This window comes from Carettochelys insculpta, chromosome 2, assembly GCF_033958435.1.
Source record: "Carettochelys insculpta isolate YL-2023 chromosome 2, ASM3395843v1, whole genome shotgun sequence".
NCBI lineage: Eukaryota > Metazoa > Chordata > Testudines > Carettochelyidae > Carettochelys > Carettochelys insculpta.
The window spans coordinates 153,064,460-153,081,297 of record NC_134138.1 but is presented as its reverse complement, the minus strand read 5'-3'; the positions used below and the strand labels follow the sequence as shown (position 1 = coordinate 153,081,297).

The 16,838-nt window shown below is 44.2% G+C and overlaps 1 protein-coding gene across 6 annotated transcripts in view; it reads left to right on the top strand.

Annotated features, from left to right (window-relative positions):
- The window catches only part of MTRR (5-methyltetrahydrofolate-homocysteine methyltransferase reductase), a 94,328-nt gene that overhangs the window by 31,523 nt on the left and 45,967 nt on the right, over positions 1-16,838 (top strand). For 5 of the 6 annotated variants that reach the window (XM_074987864.1, XM_074987861.1, XM_074987865.1 and 2 more), the window contains exons 8-10: positions 6,532-6,620; positions 11,144-11,324; positions 14,043-14,085. In XM_074987864.1, the coding sequence (XP_074843965.1) occupies positions 6,532-6,620; positions 11,144-11,324; positions 14,043-14,085 (313 nt within the window). The remainder of the gene's footprint in view (positions 1-6,531; positions 6,621-11,143; positions 11,325-14,042; positions 14,086-16,838) is intronic. The other variant, XM_074987866.1, reaches the window with a different exon arrangement.

Below are 16,838 nucleotides of genomic sequence, written 5' to 3'. Positions count from 1 at the left end.
GAATCAGTGCAGCCTTCTACTAGTAATGCCTGTTAGAGCACTCCTCCATGACTCAGCATTTAAGCACATTCTGAGGCTGCAGCCACACTCCTACGGAAAGTCAACTCACTCAGGGTCAATCTTCTAGAATTTGATTTCGCACAGGCACAAAATGAGGCTCTCAGGGGTTAAAGTCAACCCCTGTGCTCCTTGTAAGAGGTCAGGAATAAGGAAGGTCAAGGGAAAAATACTCCCGTCGACCTTCCCCCATGGAGATAGCCATGGAAGTTGACCACAGATACATCAGTTTTTTAGCTATGCCATTGATTGACTTCTATGTCTAGTGTAGACATAGCTTGATAATGGAGCTGTGAAAGGCAGTATGGCAGTGGTTGCTGTCTCAGTTCCTTCCAGCTACGTGGCCAAATGTGAGCAATCTTTGGATTCAAGTTAGATGGTTGTAAATAGTGTGAGTATTAGTATTATTGTTACTTAACAATGGTGAATCCAAAGATCAAGCAATAAAAATTTAAAAGATGTGCATCTTATCACAGTTTTCCTAGCATGAGATGCATATGTTTTGTGCATAAAATGCTTAAGAAAAGAGTATTCTCCTATTCCTTGTATTATCTGTTGGTCTTTCATATGATGAACTTGAAAGGAGAGGCAAAACAGACCTCCTCTTCCTACAAGAAGTGTTATAAGTTAAAACCTCCAATTCTGAGGTTTCTAAGACTCTGGAAAATGAAAATAGGAGGCCAGTTTTTGACTCAGGTCCTATTCCTGCACCAATATACAATGCAGAATTTGCAGAATTAATGTTCTGCAGAGATTTTCCTTTCTCCTGTATAGTTGGCACTGCAGAGATCATGGTGGCCACTAGACCTGGCAGAGCCCAGCTACCCAGCTCACAGTGTACCTGCTTGACAGGTGTGGGAAGACCGTGGTTTTTCAGTTTGCTGGGCTTGCTCCGTCACATGGTTCAACAGGGGTCCCTTACTTTGTGGCAGCTGCCAGAGCTAGCAAGCTGTACCCTATGAGGAGCTGCAGGGAGGGTCTACTGTTTTCCAGGAGACACGACTGAAGGAAAAGGGTAGGCGGGGCATAACCTAAATTGTTCTGGGGGTGGCCGAACCTTTAAACGGTGCTCCCCCCCCACACACATACAGTTAGATATGGGTTATCTTGGCTTGACAGGACATTCATAAAACTGTACAGGGTGGAGTTTATGGCTGGGCTTGTGGGAGGAGGGGAACGTGGCTTGGGAGCTCCTGGTGTCTGGGCTCAGGAAATGGGGCATAGCTGTTTGGCCCCATGATGAGGGTCTGTGGGGTCTAGTGTGCAAATGTCTGGATGTGGGTGGTTACACACAGTCCCCTCCAGCATCCTTCAACTGTCCCCTCCCAGTACATTTTTTAGGAATCCCCAAAATGTCCCCTGCGAGTACACACACACACACACACACACATTCAGTACACCCCAAGGAGCCGCTCCAGCATTCTCAACTGTAATTTCTTTGTAGTTTCCCCTCCTTTCCCCCTGGCAGTGTTCTCTATTTGGTAGCCCTATGGGAGCAGGGCAGAAAAACAAAGAATTCATTAAAAGACTAGTAGCGCAGACTTTTCCCCCAAAGATGTGCCAAGCTGACACACGTGCATGTGCAGACTGAGGTATGCATAGCAGAGAAACAGAAACCTGGGTTGTCAGGGTTTCTTTAACACTCTGCTCCGGAGGGGTTCTTTTTTGTTGTTGTTGCCTGTACTGTTACAGACAAACGTGGGCATAGATATTTTGTAATAAATTGTCAAAATCATTGGAACTGGTGTGTTCATATTGTTTTGACAAATTAAATATGCAGAATTTTACAACATGCACCAAATTTTTAATTATTGGAGCAGGAGTAAGGTCTGCATTTAGACGAAGAGCTGAATCTAGCAGTTTATATGGAGCCTCAATCTCTGGGCCATTCAACCATGACATTGTACCAGAATGACTCTGGGAGTCATGGGATTCACGAATTGAATCTCCTGCACTTGGTCCTTCTCCATCAATGACAAACATCAATGCTGCCTGTGTTATCTGGGTGAAGCATATATTCTCTGAAGTGTGGTATTTTTCCTTCCCACCCATAACTTGAGAATCCTTGCAGGTTGCCTAAGGAAGTAACTGATGGAGAAGGCTGTGAAGCCTCTCTCCAAAAAGTACAAGGAGACTCCACTGCTTCCCCCTCCACACCCACACCCGCCCATACATTGGCCTCAACTGTCCAGCAGTTTCCCTCCAAGCACGTGCCTTGGATTGGAATCCTCCAAAGATTCTTCTTTCACTGCATTGCATTAGCATTGAGGGTCCTCTCATGGGCCCAAGGACAGATCCCCATTGAAAGAATTCCTCCTTGAGCCCTTCTAGGTTGGGTGAAATGTTGTTTAATGAACCTAAGGAATAAGCTCCCACAAAGACCCCAAGATAGGAAGGCAAAGACGTGTAAAAAGAAATATCGGTCAGTTCCTTTTTTCACTTTAGTACTACAGAGTAAGGACAGACATCCTCTGGTTCAGTCTACAATTACTGATCTGGACCTATGGTCAGTACCGCCCTGCCTTCCTAAAGTCCATCCATGCACTACGGTAGCACCAGATCTTTCAGACTTAACTGGAGGAACCCCTTGGACAATTGGGGGTGTCAAGACCTATATAATACTGGTAGATTGTATACCTCCCTTACCCACAGATGCCACTTCCTTCTGGCTCAGACCCCCCTGGAGGGATATCCTTATTCAAGAGGAGGAGTCAGCATCACTGTCCCAAGACCTTATGACCTCCAACCATCTGGCAGGAGTGGCTTGGTACCAATAGCACCTCTGCTACTGATGGAGAAATTATTGAATTTGATAAATCGAAGGAGATGGCCACAACAGTGTCAGTGCAGAGGCAGATGATCCTCAGTAGACAGTCAAGGAAGGGTTACGCTTGCCATTCTGTTGAGTTTGACCCTTTTCCTTCCTCCTGAGATCACTGGTGCCAATTTGCTTGGCATCTCCCCCCACCCCCGCTCCCAACTGATCGATCCCTTTTTCTTTCCTTATTGGTGTCCATGAGATCCTTATGACAGGCATCCAGGCCACTCTGTGCCATTTTTCTCTCCCTCTTACCAACCTGTTCTGTGGTGTGCAATGAGGAGATGGAGGAACTGAATTCACAAGTATCAACACTTCTGATGCAAGCATCTTCATCTGCCTTGAATGAAGCAGTCGCTCCTTTGTATTATCCACTGGATAACCATTGCTGGTACCAAGAGCCATTACAAAGGGTTACCAGTGACCTACAGATCCTGTCAGAGGTGGTCCAGGACCCTCAAAACCAGTTCCTGGATATCTTCTAGCTGAAAGTTGCCCCTGACCATCAATGAAGCATACTGTAACTGGCTAGTGTGGTATGGTATGTCCCAGTGTTCTGTGTCCCTGCATTGCAAGGAGCCAAGAAATAGCATTTCATTCCTGCTAAAGGGACTGAATTCTTATGCTTTCATCCTGCCTCCAGCTTCCTCATGGTTCAGGTGGCTGCTTGAAAGGACTGTCACACTATCAAATGGCAGATAAAGGCTCTAGGAGCCCAGACCTCCAAGGAAGGAAGGTCTTTCCTCGACAAACCTGCAATTTAATGTCACTAATTTCCATACATTGTTAGTGGCTGCAGTTCTTAGGGTTTCATGGAAAAGTTCAAAATACCACACAGGGGCTCTCTTTTAATTAGTTGAATCTCTTCAGAGAGAAAGTTGATGAATCCCTGCACACTCTAAAAGATTTTAGATCAACTCTACATTCCCTGGGAATTTGTGCTCTGGCCCTTAAGAGGACACGGTGAGGGCAGTCTTATAAATTGAGGTCATGCACCTCATTATCAGCACATAGTTGAGCCTCTGCATATATAGAGGCTACGTCTACACTTATCGGGAATGTCAACGACTGCTATGCAATTTTAGGTACACCAACTGCATACCTAAAATCGATTTTGCAGCCGTTGACATTGGTCACTGTCCTTACTGCAGAATGTTGACGGGAGCACTCCTCCCACAGACATTGCTTAACCCTTGCAGCTCTCAGGGAGTTCCAGGGTCGACACTGATTTCAGAACGTACTGTTCCATGCACGTGTGAAACGGCACCCCGGAAGAGCGAACCTGAGCATATGATTTTTTGTGGCCAGTGTAGACCTAGACAGAGGCCTTGCTTCTTGGACCCCTCTCCTGCCACAGCCTGTACTCGCTCTCAGCCATCAATCAAGAACCACTTTTAGAATATTGGTTGAGACCTGCATCCCTTGATGCCAGCTACCCTCCCTCTGTGATCTTTGAGGGTCATCTAACACTCTGTGCCCACAACTGGAAAAGATCATTACGGCTGTGTCTACACTAGAGAGATTTGTTGACAGAAGGGGCCTTCTGTCGACATAACTCAGGGGAGTGTCTACACACACAAAGTGTTCTGTCAGAATCTCCACAGAACTCTGAATTTGTCTCGACAGTGTCATCCCTCGAAATTTGAGAAATAACACTTCTGTCAATAGATTTCTTCAACAGAAGTGCAGTGTAGACACTTCTGTCAACAGAGAGGGCTTCCAGTTCCCCAGGCAGTGCTGTTTGCAGAACTTCCGATCAGCCATTCTGTCAACAGAGGGCGGGGTAGTTTGTCCACTCTGTCAACAGAGCAGATTGCTCTGTTGATCTGCTTTTGTATGTAGATGCGATCTGGTGACAGGTGTTTCTAGTGTAGACGTAGCCTATGTGTTCTGGAGATTATCCTCCAGGGATATCTGTAGAATTTTTGTCCTTCCCTCCTCACAAACCTCCTTTCCTGGTCCCTCTTCTCGCTCTCATGAGGGAAGGGAGGGTAAGTGCTGTGGAGTTTTACTTGTGCTTCAGCATTGTTATTGCTACTAGAGTTGCTGTTCTTGGAGCTCTGATGTCAACTGCACTAGCAGACCATGTAGCCTGTTAATTCAGCAGACTTCAGTATGAATAACAAACAAAGGTGCTCAGCCAGGGTTATGATACCCTGCTTCTGTGCCCTCGCTCCCACCCTGACTCCTCCATTCCAGACCCCCATCTCTCCTGCACCCTTCTCTCACATAGGCCCACACCCCCAGCCCACTCCTGCCCCCTGTCCTGCTTAGACCCCACACCTCTCCTACACACTTGGTCCTGCCCAGAAACCCCAATTCTCAACCTGCTCCTGCACCCTCCCTTCCCGTCCAGACCTTATAGCCCATAGTCATGGACTACATCAGACAGGTGGGGTATTTTTTACTTTCTTGGTTTTGCTTCTCACTTCTGTGACTTCCAGCTGATTTGTCAGTGGGCTCAGACCCAAAAAAGTTTGTCCATCCTTGATGCAGGGCCAGATATGCCCTCCCACTACCTTCTCCTGTGTGTCCCCCCAACCTTATTTTTTCCCTCTCTATATTCTCCTCTCAGATTAACCTCTGAAGTAAGTTACCGAGAGAGTTGTGGAGTCCCTGTCACTGACCGTTCTTAAAACAGGTTTGACAAACTCCTCTCAGGGGTGGTTAAGGGCACTTTATTCATGCCAAGGGTGGACTAGGTGACCTCTCAAGGTCACTTCCACATTTTCTATGAAATGTTTAATTTTGTCAAAATAAAACATTTTTGTTTAGCTTCTGACCACTGTTAAACCTTTTCTGTTTTTTAAAAGAAAATGTAAGGAATCACTGAAGAATTGAAATGTTTCATTTAAAAAGTCTGGCAAAACATTTCATTATCAGGGTTTTGACAAAGTGGTAATTCAAGAAGTTTTACCAGTGCCTACATACCATCTTTGTTCCATGTCAGCTCTCACACACCAGAAGAGTCATGGGGTGCCTTGGTGCCGGGACAGAAGATCTCCATAGGGAGTCCCAGGATTCTGCAGGCAGCAATTTGGCTAATTTGGCAGACAGAATTCTTCTCTCCCAAAATTGGAGTGGTGGTCCAAATAAGCCAGCATCTAGTCTCTGAATGCAAGCACTTTCGGATTTTTAATGATGAAGAGAAACCCTATCCTGAACAGCCTAGCCATTGGTGAAGTTTCTTCCTATCCCTCATTAGGGCATAGCTCATGCCTTGAAACAAGAGCGTTTATATTTGTGTGTGTACATTTCTGTATAATTAGAGCTGCTGAAAAAAGGAAAAATATTTTTCAGTGGTTCTTTTTTATTCCTTGAAGTGTGACATTTTAACAATTCACTGTTTGGAGAACCTCTTTCCATGGAGATTTTTCTATTATAGGGGAAATGGCAACAGGGACTTCAAGGTTCAACAGTAAAAAAACTATAGTAACATATCTGTCTAATGAACCGTATTATATTTCCAACCTTTTTCAATAAGGTTGAGTTCTTTAGTAGGTTCTTCACTAGAGAAAATTATCTAGCTATTTCATGAAAAATGCCAATATCAGAATATGGAGTACAATTTAACTCTGATATTTCTTTAAAGAACAAATGCATTGTGAAACTGCTGCTGGCTTTAATTAATTACTTTCCATTTCTCCACTTCACAGGAGCAGCTCTGCCAGAGCATATACCTAAAGGAAGCACTGTGGAATTTATTCTTACCTGGTGTCTGGAAATAAGAGCAGTTCCCAAAAAGGTTTTTTATCTATTTCTTAAAAAGATCTTATAGATTTTAAGGCTGGAAGAGACCACTGTGATAATTCAGTGTGATCGCCTATATAATGCAGGCTATAGACTGTCATAAAATAATTCCTAGAGCGTATCTCTTATAAAAACATAGTCTTGTTTTAAAAATTTCTAGCGTTGGAGAATCCACGATCATAATTGGACAATTTTTCCAATGGTTAATTACCCTTACTTTTAAAAATGTACGCCTTGTTTCCAGTCTGAATTTGTCTACTTCCAACTTCCATCCATTGCACTGTTGCACTTCTCTTTGCTCAATTAAAGGGCCCATTATCAAATATTCATTCTCCATGTAATTCTTGTAGACTGCAATTAAGCTATCCTTTAACCTTCTCTTTGTCAAGCTAACTTGACAGACTCAAGGAGCTCAATCTCTACATGGCATGTTTTCTAATTCTTTAATTGTTCTTTTGGCTCTGGATCCATAAAACCTGTGCACGCTACCAGGATACCACAATTTCATGTCAGTTTCTGTTTCCATGATGCTCCTCTTCATACTGCGGCATGAAAGAGAGCAGACGACTACATAACACGGAGTTCTTCTTTGAGAAGTGTCCCTATGGTTGCTCTGCTTTAGGTCAATCTGTGCCCCTGTGCTTGCACTCCCCATCTTGCACAACCTCATACTGTTACATAGCAACCTCATACTGTACAACTGACCATCCAACAATTCTTTCCCTACTGCCCTCGGTTTGAGATGCAACAAATGGCAATGACTCAAAGCTTTGTTTGTTTGTCTAGCTTTAACTTTAAAGTACTAGTTAATTAGTAACAACAAGAAGTCCTATGGCACTGAATCAGATCTTTGCCCATGAAATCTTATGCTCCAAAATATCTGTTAGTCTGTAAGGTGCCACAGGACTTCTTGTTTTTGAAGATGCAGACTAATTTGGCTACCTTTCTGATAATTAATTAATAGCTAACTACTCTAGCTCTTCCCCATTTATTTTATTTTTAAGAGAAAAAATTTATTTTAGGAATACAAGTTCCTATTATGAGGACCTCTTAGTGTAGCATAGTTACCCTTCCTCATGGCAGAAACTGTATTCTAAGGTGCATGACCAGGTCCCTAGGTTTTAAACATTGCCTGCGTTGCCAGTCATCAGTCCCAGTCTTTGATGGGCATTCAGCATGTGTTCAGTGCCTCGGTGAAAGACACAAACCACAACAGCGCTCTTACTGACAGAATCTGAAGTTGCACACCAGCAAAGCAAGGGATCCACAACTAAAATTCCTGATGATGAAGTTGTCTGTATACCTGGTATCTGATCCAGGATCACAAATCTCTCCTGGGCACCAGTCTCCAGCAGTCATATATGACCATTCATCACCCTCTCAGGGGAAGTAGCACTCTTCCAAAAAGGTGTAGAAAAGAAATGGGGTTTGACCTCTCCTTTTCAGAGAACCTACCCAAAAGATTTCTTGTCTAGTGTAGGAAAAGTCCTGCTCTGAGGGGTCCTGTCTACCCAAAAGAGACATTCCACACCACACCAGACCCTGTCGATACCAACTGCACTGAGACTGTCGATCGCTGAAGCAATAGGATCATACCGTAGGAACTGTGCAAGCAAAAGACTCTAAGCATCTTTCTCAGAGATACTGGTACTACTGGAGATGTGCAAACATCAAGCTGTTCAGCAGTGGTACAGTCTATCTTGTGACCACCTGCTTCTGCAGGGCACAGCACATGACTCTTGGCACCAAGTGCTGCTATAAAGGCAACTGGCAATGAGAATGATGATGAAGAGGAAACCAACTCCTCCCATCACTCCTCTTTTGTTCACACAGCTGCCAGACTATGATAAAGGCCCATTCTAAGCTTAAGAAGACTCAACAAATTAATGAAGATCCAGCCTCTTAGTAAGGTCACTCCAGCAACAATAATTGCAACACTAGCCAAAGGGGACTGATTTTTGGTCCTTGACCTCCAAGATGCATATTTCCGCATAATGATACTTCTCTCATACAGGAGGTTTCTCGGATTTGTTCTGGAAACAGATAATTGCATTGCACAAATTATTTTGAAACAAAGACACCGTCTAAACATAGCCCTTGGGAATAACTGTTATAGACTTTTACAAAGACTACCAATTACATGCAGATATTTAATGCTGAAAAAGCTGTATTTTTCTTTTTGCGTATGCACATGATTTTCTTAATAGTCGCTTTCACTTTATATAAGTAAATTCATGGCTTTTGGACTACCTAAGAATGAAAGTATGAACTCTTATTAAGGGGCCAAGAGGGCAAATGATATGAGAACCAACTCTGCTGTCAGGCCCAGAAACCTAAGAGATGTCTATACTGCACACCACTGGTCCTGGCATCTAGTATATGAATAGCTGCAGGCTGCGGTGAAAAGTAGGCTGCATCTGTGCTGCAGCATGTAGCTATGTGCGGTAGTAGAAGGCTCTGGCGGTTTGGAGGCAATTGGGAAAAGCTCCAGCAGCTCTTAACAGGGAAAGGTTTGGGAGTCAGACAATAAACTGCTCAAAATAGCAGTATAGATGGAGGAGGCACTGCTTTGGCATTTAGGGTATGTCTATACTTACCCAGCGTTCAACACGCCACGATGAATCTTTTGGAATTCCATTTTGCCGCACGTGTGAAGAAGCAGCAAAATCAATCTTTCTGGGCTTGGCTGTCAACCTTGGTACTCCATGCTATCACTTGGAGTAAGGGACATCGTCATGAGCCCAAAGAGCCCCAATCTGTATTAGGGCAGAAAGTCGATTCTGATATATCAATGCTAGCTATGCTAATCGTGTAGCTAGAATTGCATATCTGGAATTGACTTTGTTCCCTAGTATAGATCAGGCCTTAGAGAGCTGTGTAGCATACATACATCGTAGGTTCAGATGTGTCTTTGTATATCTAAACAGTGTTTCATCACCTACATCGCAGTTTATATACGTGCTGCTGGTAGTGCAAGTTTATGTACTCTACACGTTGCTTCAAGGAGCATGCAGTGTGACATACACGTAGCTTCATTATCGATAAGTAGGCACATGTTTATCTTGAAATAAATCGTACTTTTTATGGAATATGGTGCAAATTCAACATGAGCATGGCAGAATCTTGCCCTAAGTGTATAGTAGAAGCTGTACTCATTAACAAAAAATATCTTGTGCATGTTATATCTCAGGTATTATTACTAGAAAGCAGTGAACTGCTACATTCAAACCATTTATATCTTTTTGTTTTTATTTTAGTCTCAACTTTCATGTACTTACATTCTGCAATTAATTGCCAAGATACACTTCTGAAATAGTACAGCTGAGGTTTTTGATTTCACATCCAGTGAAAATTTCTTCCTTTACACTTAATGCTTGGAAATAGCTGAAAGTATTAAAGAATACTTTATTACTGTATAGTTCTGTCAAAACACACTGGGAGGTACACTTAGGAGGAAATTAATTGAAATAAGGTTTTTGGATGTGTCTTACTCATTCAGTTGGAGTCGTTTTTACAGCAGGATCCACTAGATGTCACTATTACACAGGATTCCATAGAAGAAAGCCTTTTAATTGACATAACCTTTCAAAACTACTTTTAAACAGTTTTGCAAAATTTGTATGAGCAATGAGAGTAAGTAGAGTAGTGGTTAGGGAATATGACCCAAAACAGGTTTCATAATCCATCTGCTTTATAGCCTGTTCAGAGTACCACATACTTAATGAAACTTTGTAGTCAAAGCTGTTAATGTTCTGCAGAGGTTTAGCTCTAGAATGTAATTTGATTAAATTCAAAGTGTTTGGGGTGGGAGGGTAGGAAGAATACAATTTTTTTATTACCCTGAATATTTTGATTCACCTCCTTATTTTTAATGTACTGTGTTTATTTTAATATTATCTTGAAAATGTAACGCTGCAAATATTTTAAAATGATTTTCACTGTCTTGCAGTACACAACTTGGTTCCACCCCCCCCCACCCCCGCCCGTAGAAAGAGCTCATAATACTGTAGGTGGACATAGGAGAACAGAACAGGATCCCATAATTGCATTTACTGCTTAGTATATATTGTACTTAATATTGCCATAATCCCTCTCAAAATTTGCTTGTATGCCTGCATTTGTAATTCAGAAAGCACTGTTTCCATGGAGTTAATATGTGTTATGGTGCTATTTCTTTTTAAGCAAAAGGTAAAGGTTCAAATCTGCCCAAAAAGCAATTACGGAATTTTAGGTTTTGCCACCAATACATCCCATGCGCCCCCTAACTAGACCACATTTGGTGACTTGCTGCTCTGCCTCAGGCACTGGAAGAGGTGGCTATGAAATGGAGAAATTTTCACGGAGGTGAAAATATACAGCATACTGCATTTTTTGTTAACCTACAGGATGTCGCTGCAGGCAACCCACATTGTTCCAAGATAGCTGAGCAAATCTCCATTTAGGAAATGAATAAAACATTCTTAAAATACAAACAGTAAAATTAATCCAAATTAAAACTTACTTCTTTCCTCCTTTTAGGCATTTTTGCGAGCTCTTGTAGAATACACCAGTGATGCCAGAGAAAAGCGAAGGCTTCAGGAGCTGTGCAGCAAACAAGGAGCCTCTGATTACAACAGCTTCATCAGAGAGTCTAATGTCTGCTTGTTGGATATGCTCCATGCTTTTCCAACATGCAGACCTCCACTTAGCCTGCTGATCGGTAAGTAGCTGATCTGAACTGTGTTTAATTTCTGAAAATGCAGTAGAGGATACATTTTTAAAAAAGTAAAACACTATTTAGTTATTGCTTCTTTGAGAAGATCATTCTCCATGGTTATCATACTGAAATTACAATCTGGAAGTAAAGATCTACTCTTCATCCCATAGTATTTTGCCTCAATTCTGCCAATGCTTATGGACACACTAAACTTCGTGTGAGTGAGTAGTTCTTTGATTTTGCCTTGCTCCTCTGCATATTGATAAGCACTAGCATGCATTTTTCTAGAAACAGGGTCTCCATTTGTAAATTTTCAAAGGCCCATTTTCCAACATTTGCTTTTTTTAGCTTCTCTCGTTCTACTTTTGGTACTCTGTTTTCACCTGTGTCCAATATAACTCTTAAAAACAACCAAAATTACCTTTTTATAAACATAATTTTCTGCAGTAATAATGCAATAGATATCCTTAAACAAAACAACTCCAAAAACCATTGATCTTGTACATGGTAGTGCTGTTTCAAATACTCTATTAATGTTTGCCTTGCATGTGTCCATAGATGTAACTTGCAGATATTTATATTTGAATGTATGATAAAAATATAGCTAGTTGTTTTCTTCCCACAAATCCCTGAATTTCTTGTATTCTGTGTATTTCTTGCACTCTGTGTGTTGTAAGGAATCGATGCAGATAAAAGTTGCAGTGTGCATGGAAGATTTCTGGGACATGGCAGCAGATCTCTACATATTCATTCCACCATTATCCCTTGTGGAAGGGGAGCTCAGTGACTGTATTTCTTTTCCTCCCTTACCTGGTATGAGAGGACTGTGTAGCACTGTTTTCTCACTGGCCTCCTTAAATGGAGTCCATGTAGTATTAATATCTGCAACCCATTTAATCGGTTAACCAGTTAAACCTGACATTTAACCAGTTAACCAGTCAAATGGGATTTTGCATCCCTAGTTGGAGTAACTTGTTGTTCTTCGAGTGCTTGCTCATGTACACCTATGCTGAGTGGAGGTGCTCAACACATGTTCCTGTGCCAAAGCTTTATCTCTCAGAAGTATCCATAGGGGACTGGCTCTTGCACTCTGTAGACTGATGATCGCAAGTTGTGCTGTATAACCCTTGTAAGGCTCCAGACCTCTTCCCCTCTCATTTCCTTTTTGCTGCTAGTGATGGTGGTCAGAACTGTTTGCTTCAGACCTTAGCTGTAGCCTTTGTATTGTTTAATGCTAGTTCTTTCAATCATAAATAGTATTTTTTAGTGGATAGCTAGTCCCTTTTAGGCATACCCAAATCCCCTGTCTTTAAAGTATGTGCTAATTTCTGGAGGCATGCTAGTCAGCCATGCACATGACAACTGTCTTTGGTGCTTAGGAGAGTCTCACATTAGCTAGATGCACCCGATATGTAAATCCTTTCAGCTCCAGACCGTAAAGGACCGAACATTCAACTCAAGATGCTACTTAGGGAGTATGCCCTTGCTCCCAACGATCAGCGCTTGTTCTCAGCACCATGTACTGGAGCGATTCAGGTGCTGTTCAGCTGAGTAGCAGAGGACCCACAGCCACCTACAGCGGGTAGTGTGTGCACATCCACACACAAAGAAATTTATTCTGCCCATGGACAGAAAAAAGAGGGAACAGTGGTCACAAGGGCCTCATGCAAGGAAGCGAGTTCATTCGTGAATAATTGAATTTCTGAATGTGGCACTCGTGAATGGCAAGACCCCACTGTACTCTGTGCAGATTTGGCCTCAACTGGAGTCTTGTCATCAGTTCTAGGCACCACATTTCGTGAAAGATGTGAACACACTGGAAAAACAAAGAAGGGCAACAAAAATGATTAAAGGTTTAGAAAACATGACCCAGGAGGAAGATGTGAAAGAATTGTGTGTGTTTGGTCTGGAAAAAAGAAGATTGAGAGGGGGAGTAACAGTTTTAAGGTACCTGAAAGGTTATTACTAGGAAGAGGGAGAAGAATTGTCCTCCTTAACCTCAGGATAGAACAAGCAGCAACAGACTTAACTAGTAACAAGGGAGGTTTAAGTTAGACATTAGGAAAAACTTCCTAACATCAGGTGGTTAAGCACTGGAATAAATTGCCTAGGGAGGTTATGTAACCACCATCATTGGAGATTTTTTTTAAGGGCGGGTTAGACAAATACCTGTCAGGAATGGTCTAGGTAAGTAATAACTTAATCCTGGCATGATTTCAAGGGACTGGACTAAACAACCTCTCAAGGTCCCTTGCAGTCTTATGATTCTGTTTAATATGCTAGATGTAAAGTTCATCACTGAACCACCATACCTTTGAAATAAATGTGCAGATCTCTCAACTATACTGAGAGATTAACCAAAACCTTCCTTATTTAAGTTTATATTTTCTTTGGTGCTATCTGAGAGCACACTAACACAAAATCAGAAATTATGTTTCATTGTACATATCTGCTAATCCCATGCAGTTTCTTTTTGGAGAGGAAGATATCATGGTCAGAACAGGAGATTAGCAAGTCAAGACTTCACTTGTTGGTTTTCCTTGTCAGGTTTTTTTGGAATGCTGAAAGTAAACAATCAGTACGAATGGAGAAAATAATATATTTAAAATTCTTTTTTGTGCCACAATGTTACTAAAAAGGCTTAAGAAATATGCTTTTAAAAATAATAATTTTTTATTTGACAGTGATGATAACCAATGTGTTTTCTATTATTCTTTTCAGAACATCTTCCTAAACTACAAGCCAGATCCTATTCAGCTGCAAGGTACTGATACATTTAAATTATATCTTATTTGTAATTCAGGCATGGATTTCCCTCAGAAAAAGGTACTTAAAGGCATTACAGAGAGCAAACTCTAGGTTCTTCTTCGAGTGTCCCCGTGGGTGCTCCACATTAGGTGTCGGGCTCGCCCGGCGCCGCAGATCGGATCTTCCAAGCAGTTTCTGCCGGACCGCGCATGCGCCGGTGCGCGCCGCTCCCCCGCGCGCTCCCGGCCATGTGCGCGATCCGGTCCCCGCCAGTTCCTCTTAACCGCCGTCGGCTGCAGACGGAATCCAACTAGGCTAAGGCCAAGTAGTGTATTCAATGGCTTTATTTGTTTTTTCTTAAAGTTTTTTCAGGCACTTAGGCTACTATAAGCTAGCCGGTTGTTATTTTGTAAAAAAAAAAAAAAAAAAAAAAACAACAACGAACAAGCTAGGAGAGGGACAGCTCAGCCAGTCCCAGTAACAAGCGCCGGAGGCCAGGAGCTAGGGCTATCAGCCCTCCGGCTAAGGCAGACCATCGGACGGGGAAAATGGCACAAAGAAGGTGCTAAGTACCCACTTAAAAACACAAAGACTCACCAACAATGTCCTCTTCAGGCTTTAAAAAAAAAAAAAAAAAAAAAAATGCTGCTTCTTGATAAGGCCCTCCAGCCAGAAGCGCCGGAGCGGCCGCAGCAGGAGGGACCCTCCGGGGCCCTTAAAAGGAAAGCTGCCTCCCTCACCCCATCAGCGCAGAAACGGAGGAAAGTATCTCCAGCCCGATCCCTGCCGGCAGCAACAGCGAGCGGGACGGGAGGAGCAAGCAGCCCCCAGCCGCAGCTACAGCTGATCGGCGGCGGCACGGAGAGCCACGTGGAAGCGGCTCAGCCTCCAATACTCAGCCAGCCGCCCCGCACCGCAGGCAGGGCGGCGGCTAAGCAAACGCCGGTACTGGCGGCACCGCAGGCAGCGGCACCGACCCCCGGGGAACCGGCGGTGCAGAGCGCGCAGGCACGCAGCCTGCCGGCACCGGAGGACACCGCACATGCGGCATCGCCCTCGAGCGTGCCGAGCTCGGTGCAGACGGGGCCGGAATCCCCTGTATAGAAAGGTTACTCACCGTAGTAACGGTGGTTCTTCGAGATGTGTCCCCGTGGGTGCTCCACATTAGGTGTCGGGCTCGCCCGGCGCCGCAGATCGGATCTTCCAAGCAGTTTCTGCCGGACCGCGCATGCGCCGGTGCGCGCCGCTCCCCCGCGCGCTCCCGGCCATGTGCGCGATCCGGTCCCCGCCAGTTCCTTGACCAACCGCCTCGGATGCTCCTGCAAAACACTAAACAGAGATCCGGAGCGGGGAGGATGGGCGGGTAGTGGAGCACCCACGGGGACACATCTCGAAGAACCACCGTTACTACGGTGAGTAACCTTTCTTTCTTCTTCGAGTGTCCCGTGGGTGCTCCACATTAGGTGACTACCCAGCAGTAACCCAAGATAGGAGGTGGGTAATCGGATTATGTGCAGCTTGTCCCCGAGAGGACCGCTGCCAAGAGACGGGTATCCTCTTGGAATACCCTGTGAAGGGCGTAATGTTTGGCGAAGGTGTCACAGGATGACCAGGTCGCCACTCTGCAAATGTCTTTTAGCGCAACGCCCTTGAAAAAAGACTGTTGATGCTGCCACCGCCCTAGTGGAATGAGCCCTGGGCGTGGCCAGTAAAGGAGTCTTTTTGAGTTTGTAGCACATTTTTATGCAAGATACGATGTGCTTAGAGATTCTCTGCGAAGAGAGACATTCTCCTTTTGATTTGGGAGCGATAGAGACTAGGAGCCTATCCGTTCTCCGGAAGGACTTGGTCCTGTCCATATAGAAAGCTAGCGCCTGCTCACGTCCAGGAGGTGTAGGCGCACCTCTTTGTTAGAGTTATGAGGCTTTGGATAAACAAGGGTAAACAATAGGTTCGTTAGTATGAAACTCAGAAAGAAACTTTAGGAACAAAGGCTGGATGCAGCCGTATGGTTACCGCCTCCTTGGAAAAACAGCGCAGGGCGGCGTTGCCATAACTGCCTCAAGCTCGCTCACCCTGCGAGCTGACGTGATTGCGAGAAGAAAGGTCGTCTTCATCATAAGGAGGCGGAGGGAAACCGTGGCCAAAGGCTCAAACGGTGGTCCCCTTTTCGCATTAAGCACCAGGTCCGAGTTCCACAGAGGTGGAAGCGGTTTCTGAGGGGGGTATAGGCTTACCAGCCCTTTGAAGAACCTGGTAACCATGGGATGGGCGAACACCGTGTGCCCTTCCTCTTCGTGTCTGAACACCAAAATGGCGGCCAGGTGGACCTGAAACGAGGATAGCGAGAGTCCTCCTCTCTTGAGGTCCAGTAAATACTCTAATATCACAGCCATAGGCACCGAAAGGGGGCTAGCTGTTTGGTAGAACACCATGCCGTAAAGCGAGTCCATTTCTGCTTGAAGGTCTTCCTGGTGGAAGTCCTCCTGCTACTTTCTAGGACTTGCTGCACTTCCTCCGTACATGTGCTCTCTAGGGAGCTGAGCCATGGATTAACCACGTTTGTAGTCGCAGGCTTTGGGGGTGCGGATGCACTATGGACCCCTGGGCTTGCGTGAGCAGATCCCGCGCCACCGGAGGGGACCTCAGTGGCCGGTCCGACATGCGCAGGAATAGGGGGAACCATTGCTGTCGATCCCACGTTGGGACTATCGGGATCATTCAGGTTCCTTCCCTCCTGGCTTTCTGCAACACTTTGTGGATGAGCAC